Source organism: Jatropha curcas, chromosome 5 (assembly GCF_041381405.1).
Source record: "Jatropha curcas cultivar XTBG-Jc1 chromosome 5, XTBG_Jcur_1.0, whole genome shotgun sequence".
Classification (NCBI taxonomy): domain Eukaryota; kingdom Viridiplantae; phylum Streptophyta; class Magnoliopsida; order Malpighiales; family Euphorbiaceae; genus Jatropha; species Jatropha curcas.
This window is the reverse complement of record NC_143155.1, coordinates 29,718,045-29,735,987: the sequence shown is the minus strand read 5'-3', so window position 1 is coordinate 29,735,987 and position 17,943 is coordinate 29,718,045. Positions and strand designations below refer to the sequence as shown.

The following is a 17,943-nucleotide window of genomic DNA, read 5'->3' as shown; positions in this document are numbered from 1 at the left end:
AGATATTTTTCAACTAGTTGCTTTTAGAGTAAAAGTGAAACAACTTGACGTACCGCATCAGAAAAGCGAACGATAACAATGATCACAGCCAGGAAAAAAACATATCTGTAGTTTACAACTTCAAAAACGACAAACAATGTACGAGCAAGCTAAAAGGATAGACTCGTAGAGAGAGCATTTTATGAACTTCATTTTCCTTGGTGTGAGACAGACATGGAAGGAGATAAAGGCAAATTATGTGTAACAGGAGGTACTGGATTTATAGCTTCTTGGTTGATCATGAGGCTTCTTGAACATGGATATTCTGTCCGCACCACCATTAGACCTGATCCAGGTTATATTCTTTTTTTCTTTTTCTTTTTTTTTTCTTTTTTTTTTTTAAATTTGCATGATTATTCTTTGTTTTCAGATCCTTTTTTGCTTCCATGTGCAATTTTCAAAATTAGGTTAACCCTATAACTACTTGTCCAGGTAACAATTAATGATTAATTTCAAGAACATGTGATTAGGTTAAACTTACTATTTAGTTTTCTTCTTTAACATCTCTTTTGATCAGAACACAAGAGAGATGTTAGCTTCTTGACAAGTCTACCAGGAGCATCTGAAAAACTCCAAATCTTCCAAGCTGATCTCAGTGATCCGGAAAGCTTTGAAGCGGCCATTGAAGGATGCACCGGTGTATTTCATGTGGCTAGTCCTATAGATTTTGAAGATAAAGAACCAGAGGAAGTGGTTACAAAAAGAGCAGTTGATGGAACACTTGGCATCTTAAAGGCATGCCTTAACTCTAAAACTGTGAAGAGAGTCGTGTACACTTCAAGTGCATCGGCTGTTGCTTTTAGCAACAATGTCGTGGACACAATGGATGAAAGCTTTTGGAGTGATGTGGATTACATTAAATCTATCAAGTCCTCTCTTGGTTATTTTGCTAATTATATGATTTCCAAGACCATAACAGAGAAGAAAGCTCTTGAATTTGCAGAAGAAAATGGATTAGACCTTGTAACCGTAATTCCTTCTCTTGTTCATGGTCCCTTCATTTGTCCTAAGTTCCCTGGCTCAGTCCACACATCACTGGCTATGATACTTGGTAACTGATAGAAATTAGAATATTAATTATGTTTATGATTTGTGCATGATAAATAAATCATGAAATGTATTATTCCAGGTGAGAAAGAGGAATATGGTGCTCTTATCAGTGGATCAATGGTGCACACAGATGATGTGGCTAGAGCACACATCTTTATCTTTGAATATCCCGATGCAAAAGGGAGGTTTATTTGCTCTTCACACACCATCACCATTGAAGAGATGTCTAAATTTCTGTCTGCCAAGTTTCCTGAGTTTCCAATACCAACTGTGGAGTGAGTAACTCTACATGTATTTCCAGATTATTTCTTGAATGCTGAAATTGTAAATTATAATGATATGCTAATTTGCAAACTTGACAGATCTTTGAAGGACATTAGAGGCTATAAAGCACCTGGAATGTCACCAAAGAAGCTATTGAACTCTGGTTTTGAATTCAAGTATGGGCTAGATGAGATGTTTGATGATGCAATTCAATGCTGCAAAGAAAAGGGCTATCTTTAGTTTATATATTAGAAACAAGTCTCTGCATTATTGTATATTAATACTTAATGCTCTCTTCCTGTTCATTGAATATAAAGTCAGTGACTATTCAACTTGAAAATATAGCTTTAACAGAGGATTGATTTTGAGGCATATTATATTTTCATAAACAACCAATGAATAAAACCTACAAAGTGTTTGCAGCCGCATATTGTCAAATCGTAAAACTGTTAAGAGTAAAAAGGCTGGCAAATTTGAAATTGAACCAAAAAAATTAGAAGTCAATAAAAAATCTTGTGATGTCCAAGAAACGTCTAAAGTGAGAATGATTGGTAGTGATCAATGGACGAAGTGTAGTTCCATGTCAGCATCAGAGAAAGACCAGGATTAAAAAAAAAAAAGAACAAAGAAAAGTGTGACCCGTTTCTTATCATGACCTTAAAGTCATCATTTTCCAGCACCTTCGCACACTTGCTACCATAGATCGTCAATGGAAGGAGACAAAGGTACAGTGTGTGTCACAGGTGCTACTGGCTATGTGGGATCATGGTTGATCATGAGGCTTCTTGAACATGGTTACTCTGTTCACACCACCATTAGACCTGACCCAGGTAAGATTTTTAACTCAGTTACTTCTATTGAATAAAGAAAATATCCAATTTTTATTTATTTATGTTTTATATATGACTAGAGAAGAAGAGAGATGTCAGCTTCCTAACAGGTCTACCAGGAGCGTCAGAGAAGCTTCAAATCTTCCATGCAGATCTGAGTAATCCTGAAAGTTTTGAAGTTGCTATTAGAGGATGTGTTGGTGTGTTTCATGTGGCCACCCCTACCCCTACTCATTTTGAAACTAATGAACCTGAGGAAGTAGTAATCAAGAAAGCAATCGATGGAACACTAGCAATCTTGAATGTTTGTTTGAATTCAAAGACAGTCAAGCGCGTGGTCTACACTTCTAGCACAGCAGCAGTTGATCTTAACGATGAGAGTAAGACTGTGAGCGTAATGGATGAAAGCTTTTGGAGTGATGTCAATTTCATAAAAGACTTGAACTCTTTTGCAAGTCCTTATTGGATTTCAAAGGCGTTGACAGAGAAAAAAGCTCTCGAATTTGCAGTGGAAAATGGATTGGAGCTTGTGACAATAATTCCTTCTTTTGTTGTTGGTCCCTTTATTTGTCCAAATCTGCCCGCCTCGGTGGAAGCAGCATTGGCTATGGTTTTAGACAAGCCAGATTTATATAATCTGCTTCTCAATACATCTATGGTGCACGTTGATGATCTGGCAAGAGCACATATCTTCCTTCTTGAATATCCTAATGCAGAAGGAAGGTATATTTGTTCTTCTGATACTTTAACTATTGAAGAGATGTCCAAGTTTCTTTCAGCGAAGTTCCCAGAGTTCAAAATACCAACAACAGAGTAAGTAATTTTTTATTCTCCTCCATTAGCTTCGTTTACTCAAGAAATTATAATCAAAATGCAAACTTTTCTTTCTTGACAGATCACTGAAGGGTTTTGAAGGATTCAAAGGCCCTGTTCTGTCGTCTACGAAGCTGACAGATTCTGGTTTCAAATTTAATTATGGGCTTGATGAAATGTTTGATGGAGCAATTCAATGCTGCAAGCAGAAGGGCTATCTCTAGTTGTATTACATCAAGAATTATCTTTGAATTTATAGATTATGGTTTTAAATTAAGAAACTGTATGAGGATTGAGGGACAATAACCATTAGCAATGAAGCTTTCTTCCTCAATTACCCAATTCTATTATTTATGAATCTGAATTTTTAATTTTTTTTTCAAGATTTTGTAAATTGCATGTCAATTACAAATTTACAATAGGATAGATAGAGAGAGATTACTATAGGGGTACTGGGGAAAAGGATAATTTGAAAAGGGAAATTTTAATTTTAATTTGTGGCTAAATAAATTTTTATTAGCTGATTAAGAAATTTAGATTAAAAACTTGGTAGATCACTTATTTAACAAAAAAACAAAAGTAAAGATAAACTATGAAAATGAAAAATATGATAAATTTGAGAAATTTTTAATTTTTCATATTTAAAAATTTTGTTAGACCAGTAAACTTCAAGCAATTCTCAATCTCTCCTTACACGCTCGAATGCACAGATACGATGTCGTGTAATTGCACTTAGTTCGGCTTTGTTTGTCCATTCAATTGAGCGAAATATCCGCTCCAATGAACATTTTCCCACACAAGCGTAACGGCCTTCCGTTCTCCACCCTTCTCTCGCTCCTCTCTTCATCGCTACACAATTCTGTTGCTCCAGGAGACTCTCTCTCTCCCTCTCTTTCTCTCCTTTTCAATTTTGATCGATCTCTCGGTCTCTGAATCATTGTGTTCTCGAGCTTGATTACTGATCGGCGGCGTTATTTATCATGTCACTATCCGATGCTGATTCGTCTTCCCATGCCGGAGGGCACAAATTCTTTCGTCAAATCAGTCGTGAACGTAAGTTGCCACCCACATTGGTGTGTCATACATGTATATCCAGTTTTTGGAGGGAGAATGTCGCCGCAGAAATATTTTAACTTTATTGGTGGGACCCGATCGACTGGCTTTCTCTTTTTTTTTTTTTTTTTTTTTTTTTTTTTTTTTTTTGCAACCTAGCTAAATTATATTTCATGTAGTTTACTTGTTTTTATTTTTATTTTTAAATATTATTCATAATTGCATCCCTTTGGTTTTCTAGTATTTAACTGTGGCTTATCTCAAGAAATTGGATTGTGTAGTGTAGTGGTCAATTTTTTATAGTTAATGCATTTTTTTTACCCTGGTACATACAGGTCTTCTGAATGAAATGCTGGGATCAACAAGAACAGGAGATTCAAGATCAGCATGGAGGGTACGTTTGGCGTGATAATTTACATTGGAATGGAATTACCTTGGGAACGGAATAGGAATGGAATTAGATGGTTATTTTTAAGCAATTAAAAAATAAATTAATGGTTATGTTAAGAATTATAGTTCAGATTAGATATTATTTTGAGCTAAATTCATGCTATTCAAATACAATGTTTCAACAAAACTTCTTATTTTCATTGATTCAATCTATAGTGAGGCTATGGATTTAGTCTAGGCAAGTCAATCTCATTCAAATATATAAATCTCAAGAATGAGATTTCATTCTTGATATATATATATGTTGTTTTTTTTTTAACTTGTGATTTCTTGTGAACCTTAAAAAAAAAAAAAAAAAATCCTATCCCAAGAATTGGATTTCATTCCCGATAATGTAAGCATTGTAGATAGACATCCTTGTTTCCGTTGTGTCCAATGGCCAGTTAAATTTGTTAATGTTATTTGCGTTTTGTTTTAATCACCCTCAACTGATTTTGTACAGGTACTCATCATGGATAAAGTAACAGTCAAAGTCATGTCTCATATTTGTAAAATGTCGGATATCACAGACCAAGGGATTTCATGTAAGAATCGAAGTTTCTCATATTTGCCATTACAGACAAAGTGGCAAAATGGAAGAAATTGCATATGGTTTCTGATTTATATATGCATGAAGTTCCATAGTAGCGATCAATTTTTCTTTTTTCATATTAATTTTGTCTCTATAAGTGGAGCATGCCATCTCTATCGCTATGTCCAGTAACCTTGTCCCTGTGATTGTTCCCAGACATCACTAATTCATTTCTTTTATAGTTCTCACCCGCTGGTAATTGCCAATACATATAGAACCTGATGGAGATTCTTCTTTTGTTGCAGTGGTGGAAGAACTTTTCAAGAGGAGGGAACCCTTACCCTCCATGGATGTTATATATTTTATCCAGCCAATAAAAGAGAAGTAATTGCTTCTGTTTTGTTTACCAATGTTATGTCTTTACTTTTATTCAGGGAAAATGAACATAAAATTTGTGATTCCTTTGTTATTGACCTTACTTTATTCAGTTTTTTCACTTCTTTAATAAAGCGCTGACCGTTAAACATGCTCCTGCCGCAATTCCCCATTTCTTAGAATTTGGTCATTACTTATTTTCATATTGAATGCACCACAGTTAGTATTTATAAGTTATAGTTTAGAGTTTGAAAATTTTAATTTCGATTCTTTCTTCTTCTCCATTCTATTTCTTGCATGTTGTCTCTCTCTGTGGCATTTTGCATAAGCGCATCCACCACTAACAATTTCTGGGAATTTTCTCCTTAACGTTAACATGCTCTCTGAGATAAGGTGTAGGGACCTATTTGACTCGTCTTTTGCTGGCCTGCAGTATTGTCATGTTCTTGTCTGACATGTCTGGAAGGGAGCCTTTATATAAGAAGTATGTATAAGTTTAGAGACTTTCCAAATTGAAGCTTTATTTTGTTGAATATATATGTTTATTTCATTTTAGTAAAAACTCTGATCATATGTTTTGGAACGTCTGCCTTGTTTGCCAGAGCATTTGTTTTTTTCAGTTCACCAATCCCGAAGGAACTGGTTAATCACATCAAATGTGATACAAGTGTACTACCCCGTATAGGTGCACTTGGAGAGGTCAAAAATTTGAATTTTCTTTCCTTGTTAATAACTGAGAAATGAGAATATAGCATGGCTTTCATTTTCTTTTTAATATTCATCTTTACTTGATGCTTTGCAGATGAATCTGGAATACTTCCCTATAGATAATCAGGTGGGTATGCCATTATATCTGGCGTTCTTTGACTATACCTTTTCTTCTAGTGGGGTCTTACCCATTTATTTTGGAATACTAAAATTTTTTTTTTTTTTTAAAGCTTCGTTCTCGGAAAATGCATGTATGGAGCACAATTTATTTTTCCTATATTCTGCTAGCTTCTTCATAACAAAGAAGATGCATATAAACGGATGTGCATATCTGTGTTTTACGTTAAGTAGGTTTCTTTCTTGATCTGATCTTACCTGGTTTTACTGAATTAGTATGCGGTTCTACAAATATGCCAAAGAAATATGTGCGCTTCAATCGCACCTACTCATGAACTTTTGACTCAAACAGGGACTTCCATCCCAAGAACTGTTTTGAGACTTTGCATTTTGGGTGTACAATTTGACTAGACTTGCATATGATGAAAACCATCTCCGACAACAATTGCATTCTTAGTCATTACTTCTGCTATTAAGGAAGTGTGTTAGTTTTGTCCGCTGAAATTGCTTTTAATGCAGGCTTTTACCACCGACCATGAAGGAGCATTAGAAGAACTATATAGTGAAAGGTCTGAGAACTCTCGCAGATTTGATGCTTACTTGAATGTGATGGCGACTCGAATTGCAACAGTTTTCGCTTCATTAAAGGTAAAAATTTTAAGTGAGAAAATGCAGTAATTGTGGATAATTGTGAAACTGATAATATTTGGCATTTGGGATTCTGTAATATTTGGTCGTAAGCTATTCTCTCTCTCTCTTTTTTTTTTTTTTTTTTCTTTTATCTTGAAATAAAAATTCCCTTGGAAATGAATGGTTTTATATTTTTTTTTTTTTGTCAGTTTCCTTTTTTCATTTGTTGAAAAGTTGCTTTCTCAGGAGCTGCCCTATGTGCGTTTTCGAGCTCCCAAAACAGATGGATCTACAGAAACAACATTTCGCGATACAGTTCCCTCAAAGCTTGCGGCTGCTGTGTGGAACAATATTCTCAAGTATAAGTCCATTCCTAACTTTCCACAAAACGAGACATGTGAGCTGCTCATCCTGGATAGATCTGTTGATCAGGTTTACCAACAACTTTCAAGTGATAACTTCTCCTTCTCAGTCTGTCATTTTAAAAATAATGCTGGATCTCATTGAATTTCATGCTTTAGATTGCTCCGGTCATACATGAATGGACTTATGATGCCATGTGCCATGATTTACTAGATATGGATGGAAATAAGTATGTATTCGAGGTAAGTTTTACTCTTCAACTTTGTTTTCTAGAGGGTTTAAGGATCTCTTTTCGAGCATTTATGAATCCTTGGATGTCGATCAATCACGTCCATTTTAGGTACCTAGTAAAAGTGGTGGTGACCCTGAGAAAAAGGAAGTCCTTCTAGAAGACAATGATCCGGTCTGGCTTGAGCTTCGCCATGCACATATAGCAGATGTATGTTGTGCATTCATTTTTCTATCTCACTTATGTTAGTTTTAGTCTGAAATCTCTTATTTGTTAACTGGCATTAGTGATGAGTTGGAGACCTCAGTCTGGTAACTGTTATTTATATTTTTATGTCACATATCAGGCTAGTGAACGTTTGCATGACAAGATGACCAACTTTGTTCAAAAGAATAAAGCTGCACAAATGCAACAAACAGCAAGGTACCGGTATCACTTCTAAAGTGTTTGAAACTTTAATGCTCAATTTTGTAACTTTAGAAGGTTTTCCAGCTGAATAACTAATCTGATCTGGATACATTAATGATACTATTTTCGCATGAACTGACTTTAGAAAAATTAACCTGTGATTGGAATACCAAATTCACGTGCCAAAACTTCTACTAAATAGCAATGCAGGTGTTTGATCATGGAGCTATGATAAGAGGTTAAAGTGCAGGTAATATAATGAAAAATTATGGAAGTTTTATAGTAACTACTGGATGAATTGAAACTCTGGATTCTATTGCTAGAAATTGTTCAGGGCACAGTTCAATAATGGTTAGCAAAAATTGTCCCTGGACTTTGATAAGCTGTGTAGCCAGCAAAAGATCTAGGTTCATAAAGTGCAACACTTAAAAGCCTTATGTTTTTTAACAGAACTGTATTCAGTGGAACATGGATAAATGGCTCTAATCTCAACTGGTTTGTGGCTGACTTTCATTCACACTGCCTGTGTTTGTTGACCATTAAACTTCACATCATTTACATTGTTAGCAATGGCGAAAATGCAATATGGGCGGACGATAAATCATAATAAAAGTTTATAGTTGAAGATAATCATGGGTTATATAATAACCATGTCGTGAGTCAATAAACTTTTCACTTTGTAAATGTGACAATTCATTTGCTTCCTTGATATTATGGCCTTTTTTTGATAAAATATAAAAAAGTATGCTTGATTTTATGCTTCTGCTCTCTTTATTATGTTGTTTTATTCTATATTGAATCATAAAGCTGGATCATTCAAACACTTCTGTTTGCCTTACACTTGTGATGCTGAAGTTTTGCTTTATGCAGAGATGGTGGTGAAATTTCAACACGAGATATGCAGAAAATTGTTCAATCTTTACCGCAATACAATCAAGTAGTTGAGAAGCTCTCTCTTCATGTTGAGGTTTGCCTCTTCCTCTACTTGGATTTTCATAGGAAAAACAAGTTTGAAGCTGAAAAGGGCCACTAAGGGTTCAAAGGAGTAGTTTTTATGATTAATGATGCCTCCTTTTTTTTTTTATTTGATTATTTTCATGCAGATGGCTGGAAAAATTAACAAAATTATCAGAGAAATAAGGCTTCGAGACCTTGGGCAACTAGAGCAGGATCTTGTATTTGGAGATGCAGGAGCTAAGGAAGTTATCAACTTTATAAGGACGAACCAGGTGATGAAGCATGGAATTGTGTTCTGATTTGTTGATGTTCTTAATATCCCACACATGGTAACATAAATTTCTAATTGAAGGACACTTTTCTTTTTCAGGACGCATCTCCTGAAAATAAGCTTCGTTTGTTGCTGATTTACGCAATTGTGTATCCAGACAAATTTGAGGGTGACAAAGCTACAAAACTAATGCAGGTAGCTGCAGAATTCCTATTGATCAATGAGAAGTGTTGTTTTAGGACATGACTGTATGTAGGGTTCTGAAGTTAAAACTTATTATGTGATTTTTTTAAAATATTTTTTATCAATCAGTTGGCCAGGTTATCAGAAAAAGATATGACAGTTGTGAATAATATGCGACTGCTGGCGGGATCATCTGCTGCCAAAAAGACAACAACTGGCAGTTTCTCTCTCAAGTTTGATAACAAGAAGGTATGAGCATAGAGTGGAGATGCGCATTAGAGTGGTAAAGGATGCTGTCATTTTGGAATTAAGGTTATTGATAATGTCTAACAATCAACAAACTTTGCTTTGCTTCTCAGACAAAGCAAGCAGCCAGAAAAGATAGAACTGGTGAGGAAGAAACATGGCAATTATTTCGATTTTACCCTGTGTTAGAGGTATGAATCAATACACAAAAGCATGGCCGTACAACATATCTTATTGTAAAGATTGTGATGGTAAACCATAAAATAATTAACAAATGAGGTATTGCTAAATTAGGCTTCTTGGAAATAATGAATGGTTGGCAGCACTTCTCCTGTTATCTTTCTTTGTTTACTTTTACCATTTGCTTAGAGTGAACGTGATGCATAAAAAGAAGTCATTTTGCCTGGTGGTAGTTTGATGCGTAGAAAAAATTTAGTTTCAAATTTATAAAACATGTGTCATAAACATTGACTGAAAAAGGAAAAATTATTGTGTTTAATGATTTATGTATGAATGATATTGCACGATATAATTTCTGTTGCAGGAGCTTATTGAAAATCTTAACAAAGGTGAATTGTCGAAGTCTGAATATTTGTGTATGAATGAACCAAGTCCACGTGCTCAGGTTGAGGCCCCGGTCCCAGAAGCACCAAAGAAAGGGGCAGCACGAGCAAGTAATGCCCCTGTTATTCCAGAAAAAAAATCTACTCCTCATTCAATGAGATCAAGACGAACTGCAACTTGGGCACAGGGTCATCGCTCTGATGATGGATGTTCAAGGTATTTTGACAGCTCTTATATGTTTTTCTTTGGATATCTCTGCATCTTATGACTGCTGATAGCAGCTTAGATGTTTTTGCCATTATCTGTAGATTACATTTCAAAACTCTGTCATTCTAATTTAGTCTTCCGCAGAATATATTTCTTATTAGTCTTCCGCTTCTGTTTGCAGTGATTCAGTCTTGAAGAATGTAACATTAGATTTGAAAAAAATGGGAAAGCGTATTTTTATATTTATGATTGGTGGTGCAACTCGATCTGAGGTAAAATTTCTCCAGAACTGCTAGTTTCTGCTCTGCTATGTTGATCTTTATTGAAGTTTTCACTGAAATGCTATTGTCAGCTACGTGTTTGCCACAAGCTGACAACTAAACTCAGGAGAGAAGTTGTTCTAGGTTGTACAAGTTTGGATGATCCTCCCCAATATATGACGGTATTGAGTGCTTGTTTTCCTTTCATTTTCTCCTTTTCTTAGACTATTTTGATCCAAGTCATACTCAGTTATAAGCATGGTTCTGGCTGCTCTTTAATTTTCTGCATGTAAACAGAAATTGAAGATGCTAACAGAAGAGAGACCCCCAGTGAATGATCGTCCAGTGTTCTTCTAACTCATGCACTCTCCCACTGCAATCATAAAACTTTCAAGCTCTGTACATAATGAAGGGAAGATTATAGCCTGTGAGTACAGCTGGAGACTGGCCATTTTGCATCCAGCAATGCTTCACTTGTCTTTAGCCTTCCTGGAATTTAAAAAAAAAAAAAAAAAAATCCCAATTTTTCTTAGGGGGGCTTTAGGATACCCCATGGGAATTAAATCATCCCATTTCTGTAATCCAGATTGTAACTATTGTAGTAATTTGCTCTGTCTATTTATGCTGTACAAAAACACGGGCCATGTTGTTCTTTTGGGTTCAGTAATGCTTCAAACGAGCGAATTGTAACTATTATTACATCTGATATCATTAATTTATTGTTTGTCCAATTTTTTTTGAAACTGTCCAATAATTATTCTCCTTATTACAATTATTATGTTCTTTCACTTTTTTTTTTCAAAAAAAAAAAAAAAAAGGAAAAGAAAATCCTGCTTTTATAAACCTAAGATGTATTTATTTTCAAAGCTGCAAGTTAATAAACTATAATTTAGGCTGCTTAATTATTACAAACGGCTTGCCGTTGAATAGACGAGAAAGGCTAACGTACCGCAGCATAGTATTTTTCAACCAGTTATCGAACGACAGGCCATTGGAATGGGCAAATCATAAAGCATTTTTTAACTCCGTCGTCGAACGACTACTTCTTCCATATACGAAAACATATGTATTATACTATAAAATAATAATTTATAATACAATACACCAAGAACATTAACCTTTTTGCTTCTACTGATTAAATTTTCACCGGTTGATACGTATAGAATTCTCCCCGACCCCCGCCATTTCCAATTCCCAGAGGCAGAGGCTTCGACGCATCCTCACGCATTACGCCATCACTCTCGTTATCTACAATTCCGACACCCTAAACTCTCATTTCTCTCTAGTTGCGAAAATGGATCCGGTTCTTCCGATTGCTGTTCTTTCGGTCCTTCTCGGAGCTCTGATCGCTTTCCTCTTCTTCAAAAGCTACTCACACAAGAGGGAATCCGAAATCAAATCCATCACCAAGCCGGAGCTTGATTCGGCTCCTAAAAAGCCTACAAAGCCTGCTCAGCCTGTAACTAAGAAATCTCACCCCAAGCCTCACTCTCATCACTCTCATGCTTCTGATAAGGTATGCCCCGTTTTTCCATCTCTGACTTGCCTTTTGGTTGCCGTGAAAATTCCGTCTTATGGTGGCCTATTTTATCAGTTTAGGCTTTTGTGTAAAATTAATCGGTCTAAGTAAATTAGATAGCAACTATTCTTATCGGTTTTAATTTTGTCCAGGGAATAAGGGAAAATGAAAGGCGTTCGTGAGTATGAATTTTACGATTCATATATTTAAAAGTTTTTATAGGAAGGATCGGGATTCGGAACTTATGAGTTGGTGTTTGTTCTTTGGAAGTGATTGATCTTCGTCTTTTTTCTTTTTTCTTTTTAACTTACATGTTTGTGCATTTTCCTTGTGACCGAGTGAACCAGTTACATTGCTATGTGAATTGTTTTGATTGTGCTTTTGTAGGATCAAATTAAGAGGCATCATCCATTGGATTTGAACACTCTGAAAGGTCATGGAGATTCAGTTAATGGGCTTTGTTTTTCTAATGATGGAAGGAGTTTGGCAACAGGTACAGCCTTCCCAATATCTTTTCTGCAAGTCAATTTTCTGTTTATTTATTTCAGTGATGCTCTCGACTTGTTAACATGCTAACATTTGAATCTACTTTCTTTTGGTTGCTTTCCTGTTATGCAAACAGCTTGTGGTGATGGAGTGGTCAGGGTATTTAAGTTGGATGATGCTTCAAGTAAAAGTTTCAAGTATGAACCTGATACATTATCAATGTGGTGTTTTTTTTTTATTAATTCGTGCTAGTTGTCATACATGGCATTTTGTTGATTGTATATTTTATTTTCTGCAGGTTTCTGAGAATTAGTGTACCTGCTGGAGGTCACCCAGTGGCAGTGGCCTTTGCTGATGATGCATCTTCTGTAGTAGTGGCTTCTCAAACTCTATCTGGTGCATCTTTATATATGTTTGGAGAAGAAAAGGTCAAACCTAATGAATCTAAGCAGCAATCCAAGCTTCCCCTTCCAGAAGTCAAATGGGAGCATCACAAAATTCATGATAAAAATGCTGTTCTGACCTTAGTTGGAACTGCTGCAACTTATGGAACCGCTGATGGAAGTGCAATTGTTGCCTCTTGTTCAGAGGGTAGGTTTGCAAATAATTCTCTCAGCACCAGATATTATATCCCATGAATTAAATATATAACCATTTAATCAACTATGAGACTAATGTTCTTTGTATAATTGGAACTGTTAGAATTCTGTTCTCTGTATTATTTGCAGTAGATACACTTAATTTGAATGCAAAAATTGTAAATGGGTAATAAAACATCTCATCTAACCCTAATTGATGGATCTAAATTTGAATTTGGAGCTCTTAGAGTTTTTAATATGTGGGTATTTACTATCAATCTTGTTTTTTTTTTTTTTTTTTTTTCCATTGAAGAAAACAATGGATAGTGAATATGCAAGTTGTAGGACAAATTTGGACTCAATTAGCCCAAAATTGAAAGTTGAAGTGTCAATTTGATACTTTAGCCTTGTTTTTATTATTGATACTCTTAGAGTTCCTAAGAGCAATGCTGATTTTGTGGACCCTTTGATGCTACCTTGCAGCTACTGATATCAAACTTTGGTATGGAAGAACCGGGAAGATTTTGGGGAATGTTGATACAAATCAATTGAAAAACACCATGGCTACTGTATCACCAAATGGGCGTTTTATTGCTGCTGCGGCATTCACTGCAGATGTGAAGGTGAATTTTATCTGATTGTTGTTGAGTTTGGCAACCATTAACAGATGTTTAGAACTTTTAGATTTTTGCCTAACCAATCACAGCATGATTGTACCAGATCATCTAAACATATTATGTATGCCTTCAGATAAGTTATAAGCCATTGCTAGCAACTGCAAAATACAAAAAGAATTTTGGGAACCTTTAAGATAGTGCTAAGCTGTTGAAACTTGCCACTTTGGTGTTTCTTATTTTGTTTTGCAGGTCTGGGAGATTGTGTATTCAAAGGATGGATCTGTCAAGGAGGTTCCAAAAGTTATGCAGCTTAAAGGACACAAGGTTACTACCTAATATAATGCAGCTTAAAAATTTATTTAGTTCACATGACAGTTTTAGATTCAAATTCTTGTTTTAATTTTTCTTTATTTTACTGTAATTTTCTTCCAATCACAATCATTATTGGTTCTTGCTTATATTCACATAAGCTATTAAGCCAGTTAGATAGTCCTGGTGCTTTCATTTCTCAAGTTTTTGTCAATGTTCAGAGTGCAGTGACATGGCTATGCTTCACTCCAAACTCAGAGCAAATTATAACAGCCTCCAAAGATGGTTCGATAAGGACTTGGAACATCAATGGTAAGTTCAGATACGTACAACATTTCCATTATTAATTGTCATACAGTAAAGCTGGTGCTATAGTTACTAAAATGACGATTGCTGGCTTGTTTTCACGGTGAAGCATCTAGCAAGAGAAGCCCGCCCATATAACTTGAACTATTATGCTTATTCAGAGTTTGCAATATATGGAACTTAATTCAATTTTCACTTGGTATATATGATGTATTTTAGTATATTCTGTAGTTGTAAATTATTTCTTCTTAAGGTTGTCAAATTTTGATAGTATTCTCGATAAAATGATTTGGCTGAAGAAAAAAAATATGCTATTTGCTTTGTAGATTTTTTTTTTTATTTGAATTCGTGGACTCTCCTCTATAGTTACCTTCTGCTCACTGCCCCCCACCCACCTCCACCAATGTTTTGCTTCTTGAAAAAGATTTATCTGGCAGTAGTACATATTTTACGTTTAGGCTATAAATAGATTTATAAGTTTGAAATCCTGTTTCTTGTGTTCTTAACTATCTAATTATGATCATTATAATCTTCAAGTCCGATATCATCTCGATGAGGATCCGAAGACTCTTAAGGTGTTTCCAATTCCACTTCATGATTCAAACGGAGCAACTTTGCATTATGATCGACTCAGTTTATCCCCCAATGGGAAGATACTGGCAGCAACCCACGGCTCAACATTGCAGTGGTTATGCGTGGAAACCGGAAATGTTCTAGACACAGCTGAAAAAGCCCATGACGGTATGTTGGTGTCTATTTACCTACCTTATTCTGGTATGCTTTCAACCAATGAAGTTATTTCAGGATAAGTATATTGAGCATGGAATAAGACATATACCTTGTAACATGGATGCAAGTGGTTCCAGCTCAAGCTTTTTATGGTGCATTTTCATTTACTACTGTTTCTTTCTTCTTCCAACTACTACTTATACATCGATTGCATCATAGTTGGCATACTAAAATCAAATCATTGTAATATCTTTTTAAGAAACCTGTGTTAACATCAATATATGCTGCAGGTGAAATCACATGGATGGCATGGGCGCCTAAGGCCATTCCAACAGGTAATTCACCTTACTTCAACTTTTCAATTAAATTTTTGCTGATTGTATATGCATGTTTGACTTTGAACGCTTGATGCCTCAATTCAGTTTATGCTATGCAAAATATGCTGCTCATCAATTTCATTCCAAACAGGCCTGAAGAGATATTCCTGATTTTAATTAACCAGTGGTTGATATCCAATGTTGTGGTTTCACAGGTAATGGACAGGGCTTGGTATTGGCAACGGCTAGTGTTGACAAGAAAGTGAAATTATGGGCAGCACCGTCTCTCCATTCGGCTTAACAGAAATGTTTTGATGAACTAATTTCAAGCACACGGGAGGAGCTTCTGATTCGAGTTGTTGGTGATCAGCGATAGCTTCATGAGTTTTGAGCCTCATAATTCCTCTTAGATTAAAGAAAGTTACAATAGAGAAAAAATGGCACGATGTAGGATTCAGGGCACAATTTTGAGTTTGAAATTAATAAGCAAAACATATGTCTGACTAGAAATTTTTGTTGTTGAAAAAATTCAGAAAAAGGTAATGTTTGTCTTCTGATGTACGATTTACATGGTTATGGTTAAGGTGATTGTACCGTAGCTCTGTTTTCCATTTCATAGTATTGTTCAAAATAGAAAGAATATTGATACTATCGTTGGAAATAGAAAGAATTTACCTCTGTTGCCAAAAATTTTAAATTTACGTGGTTAGGGTGATTATAGAATAGCTCAATGTAATGTAAGCCCAAACCAAAACTGTAAATATAAAGCTCGATTGATATGATATTATAAAATAAAAAAAAAAAAAAAAATGTAAATATAAAAAAATCGCCCACCGTGGCGCTCGAACCCACGACCACAAGGTTAAGAGCCTTGCGCTCTACCGACTGAGCTAGACGGGCTCAGCTGATTAAAACACTTCCCTATAATTTATTTGGAATAAACCAATCGAAAAATCGTGCTTCTTAATCTGATTCATCGACATGTCTATTCAGAATTTAGTAAGAGCTACGCACGAGCATCCAACAGCCTACGTAGTACGTCAGGTGCTAGGGGTAGGGTGGGGCCGTTCTGTCATTTTCGCTTCTCAGATCCATTTCCCTCCACGAAATAAAATAACATCAATAAACTGTTAGAATTAGCTTTAGAGAATCAATACACTAATATACAAAAATTAATGAAAATAGTACCTTTTTTGGGATGGACATGGACATGGGAGTGGTGGTATCTGTACCCCTGCAGTGGAAAGAAAGAAAATGTAGGTGATGCATTCCTACCACTGCACTGTAACTTCAATTTCATTTCTGGTTTTACTTACTTTATCAGTTCCATAAATATAATCACAATAAGTGAAAATTGACGCAAAGTTGCTTTGGCTTTGGGCACCCACACAGTGATGGTAGTCATGGTACTCTGCACCTCCATAGAATGGAATATATTTCGTAAAGCTTCGCGCAATATCATATCTGCATCAATGTTAGTTATAATTTATTTATTTATAAAAAAAACAAGATTCTAATTTCTTTCCCTTTTACACTTTGATACACAAATGGTAAGGGGGAAGAAAATAAAAATTGAGATATGTACCCGCTGTGAGTCTCAATGGCTTCAATTTGCCTCAAGATGAACCAGAGCCAGTAAGTGATTATGTGGCCAGGAACTAATGCAGGACCAAGAAATGCAGGAAATCCAAGAATCAAAATCTCAGCCCAGTGTGCATATGGTGCTGCCAATCCTATAGGAGCAGTGTATTGATGGTGGACATGGTGAATTTTCTCATAGCCCCATTTAGAATGGAGCAACCTGTGAATCCAATAATTAAAGTAGTCTTCTATCAGACTATAAACCAACAATTGCCAAAACATCTCCCACCCTTTAGGCAATGCCAAATCAGTTCGAATGCCAATCCACTGTAGCAAACAAAATTTCGATTTATAAAAAAAGGTGTATCATCTCTAAGAATTTTAAACTTGAATCGATGAACTCGTATTAATCTGCATGAACAGGAAAAAAATACCTTAATGGTAGGATAAGAAAAGACTTGCAGAGGGCCGACAACAAGAAGAAAAATCTTGATAACATCTATGTAGCATTTGAACATATCCCTCAATGATCTCTTAATTTTGGGTTGTAACTTGTACTTGTCCATTTTCTTGAATTGGCAGAGCTCCATGAACACGTATGGTAGAGGAATGATAGAGTAAAAGATGATCAAGAAGAGAATGTTATGATAATGAAGAATATAATCAGGTTTATTACCTGAGTAATTGAACCATAGTTTTTCAGCTAGGTTTAGCTTTCTTCCTAGAGCTGCCTCTGCTTCTTGCAGACTTTGGTAGGGAAGCATTATTAGCTCTAGTGAGAGAGATTGAGAGAGAGAGAGAATAGATGGAGAAGAAGAGCTGAGGGCCTCTTACACGAGTTAAAGGAGTAAGGACATAATCATAGCATTTAAAGGCTAAAACACTTCATAGGGAAAGCCGGTGGTGTCTTGTCATATGATTTATGGAGCTGAGTTCTCAATTCAATTATTGTTTTGAAAAATTCAACAAATTA

The 17,943-nt window shown here is 35.6% G+C and overlaps 5 protein-coding genes and 1 non-coding gene across 6 annotated transcripts; 4 read left to right on the top strand and 2 right to left on the bottom strand.

Annotated features, from left to right (window-relative positions):
• Positions 1-98: 98 nt before the first annotated feature.
• Positions 99-1,693, top strand: LOC105643122 (vestitone reductase). Its single transcript, XM_012228187.4, has 4 exons — positions 99-334; positions 557-1,090; positions 1,169-1,364; positions 1,452-1,693. Exons 1-4 carry the CDS (start codon positions 214-216, stop codon positions 1,591-1,593), a joined length of 993 nt encoding a protein of 330 aa, XP_012083577.1. The 5' UTR covers positions 99-213; the 3' UTR covers positions 1,594-1,693.
• Positions 1,694-1,837: 144 nt separating this feature from the next.
• LOC105643121 (vestitone reductase) lies at positions 1,838-3,379 on the top strand. The gene is made up of 3 exons (XM_012228186.4): positions 1,838-2,183; positions 2,264-2,996; positions 3,079-3,379. Exons 1-3 carry the CDS (start codon positions 2,063-2,065, stop codon positions 3,218-3,220), a joined length of 996 nt encoding a protein of 331 aa, XP_012083576.1. The 5' UTR covers positions 1,838-2,062; the 3' UTR covers positions 3,221-3,379.
• A 306-nt stretch (positions 3,380-3,685) lies between these two features.
• On the top strand, positions 3,686-11,259 carry LOC105643120 (protein transport Sec1a). The gene is made up of 21 exons (XM_012228185.4): positions 3,686-4,049; positions 4,385-4,443; positions 4,942-5,023; positions 5,316-5,394; positions 5,819-5,869; positions 5,988-6,084; positions 6,188-6,220; positions 6,730-6,858; positions 7,087-7,272; positions 7,362-7,445; positions 7,544-7,642; positions 7,779-7,855; positions 8,711-8,807; positions 8,944-9,069; positions 9,168-9,263; positions 9,381-9,500; positions 9,611-9,688; positions 10,042-10,277; positions 10,450-10,540; positions 10,621-10,710; positions 10,826-11,259. The coding sequence occupies exons 1-21, from the start codon at positions 3,977-3,979 to the stop codon at positions 10,883-10,885; spliced, it is 2,043 nt and encodes a 680-aa protein (XP_012083575.1). The 5' UTR covers positions 3,686-3,976; the 3' UTR covers positions 10,886-11,259.
• A 385-nt stretch (positions 11,260-11,644) lies between these two features.
• LOC105643119 (Transducin/WD40 repeat-like superfamily protein) lies at positions 11,645-15,943 on the top strand. Its single transcript, XM_012228184.4, has 10 exons — positions 11,645-12,044; positions 12,435-12,540; positions 12,670-12,730; positions 12,832-13,124; positions 13,595-13,734; positions 13,978-14,052; positions 14,259-14,349; positions 14,881-15,084; positions 15,363-15,407; positions 15,605-15,943. The coding sequence occupies exons 1-10, from the start codon at positions 11,823-11,825 to the stop codon at positions 15,688-15,690; spliced, it is 1,323 nt and encodes a 440-aa protein (XP_012083574.1). The 5' UTR covers positions 11,645-11,822; the 3' UTR covers positions 15,691-15,943.
• Positions 15,944-16,127: 184 nt separating this feature from the next.
• Positions 16,128-17,827, bottom strand: LOC105643118 (very-long-chain aldehyde decarbonylase GL1-10). The gene is made up of 5 exons (XM_012228183.4): positions 17,405-17,827; positions 16,975-17,297; positions 16,706-16,853; positions 16,578-16,623; positions 16,128-16,488 (listed from the first exon to the last, which is right to left on the bottom strand). The coding sequence occupies exons 1-5, from the start codon at positions 17,732-17,734 to the stop codon at positions 16,475-16,477; spliced, it is 861 nt and encodes a 286-aa protein (XP_012083573.1). The 5' UTR covers positions 17,735-17,827; the 3' UTR covers positions 16,128-16,474.
• TRNAK-CUU (transfer RNA lysine (anticodon CUU)) lies at positions 16,217-16,289 on the bottom strand. The gene has a single exon. It is a non-coding gene; the product is annotated as a tRNA-Lys (tRNA).
• Positions 17,828-17,943: the final 116 nt, after the last annotated feature.

What these genes read in the sequence shown, in the direction of transcription:
- LOC105643122 (XM_012228187.4), top strand. Translation starts at nt 214, where the DNA reads ATGGAAGGAGATAAAGGCAAATTATGTGTAACAGGAGGTACTGGATTT. An exon ending in CACCATTAGACCTGATCCAG is followed by an intron (nt 335 to 556) that starts GTTATATTCTTT and finishes TCTTTTGATCAG; the next exon opens with AACACAAGAGAGATGTTAGC. An exon ending in ATCACTGGCTATGATACTTG is followed by an intron (nt 1,091 to 1,168) that starts GTAACTGATAGA and finishes GTATTATTCCAG; the next exon opens with GTGAGAAAGAGGAATATGGT.
- LOC105643121 (XM_012228186.4), top strand. Translation starts at nt 2,063, where the DNA reads ATGGAAGGAGACAAAGGTACAGTGTGTGTCACAGGTGCTACTGGCTAT. An exon ending in CACCATTAGACCTGACCCAG is followed by an intron (nt 2,184 to 2,263) that starts GTAAGATTTTTA and finishes ATATATGACTAG; the next exon opens with AGAAGAAGAGAGATGTCAGC. An exon ending in TTCAAAATACCAACAACAGA is followed by an intron (nt 2,997 to 3,078) that starts GTAAGTAATTTT and finishes CTTTCTTGACAG; the next exon opens with ATCACTGAAGGGTTTTGAAG.
- LOC105643120 (XM_012228185.4), top strand. Translation starts at nt 3,977, where the DNA reads ATGTCACTATCCGATGCTGATTCGTCTTCCCATGCCGGAGGGCACAAA. An exon ending in GTATAGGTGCACTTGGAGAG is followed by an intron (nt 6,085 to 6,187) that starts GTCAAAAATTTG and finishes GATGCTTTGCAG; the next exon opens with ATGAATCTGGAATACTTCCC. An exon ending in TCAAGTTTGATAACAAGAAG is followed by an intron (nt 9,501 to 9,610) that starts GTATGAGCATAG and finishes TTTGCTTCTCAG; the next exon opens with ACAAAGCAAGCAGCCAGAAA.
- LOC105643119 (XM_012228184.4), top strand. Translation starts at nt 11,823, where the DNA reads ATGGATCCGGTTCTTCCGATTGCTGTTCTTTCGGTCCTTCTCGGAGCT. An exon ending in TGGAAGGAGTTTGGCAACAG is followed by an intron (nt 12,541 to 12,669) that starts GTACAGCCTTCC and finishes TTATGCAAACAG; the next exon opens with CTTGTGGTGATGGAGTGGTC. An exon ending in TGTTGCCTCTTGTTCAGAGG is followed by an intron (nt 13,125 to 13,594) that starts GTAGGTTTGCAA and finishes GCTACCTTGCAG; the next exon opens with CTACTGATATCAAACTTTGG.
- LOC105643118 (XM_012228183.4), bottom strand. Translation starts at nt 17,734, where the DNA reads ATGCTTCCCTACCAAAGTCTGCAAGAAGCAGAGGCAGCTCTAGGAAGA. An exon ending in TTTCTTATCCTACCATTAAG is followed by an intron (nt 17,298 to 17,404) that starts GTATTTTTTTCC and finishes TGTTTGCTACAG; the next exon opens with TGGATTGGCATTCGAACTGA. An exon ending in ATATTTATGGAACTGATAAA is followed by an intron (nt 16,624 to 16,705) that starts GTAAGTAAAACC and finishes TTTCCACTGCAG; the next exon opens with GGGTACAGATACCACCACTC.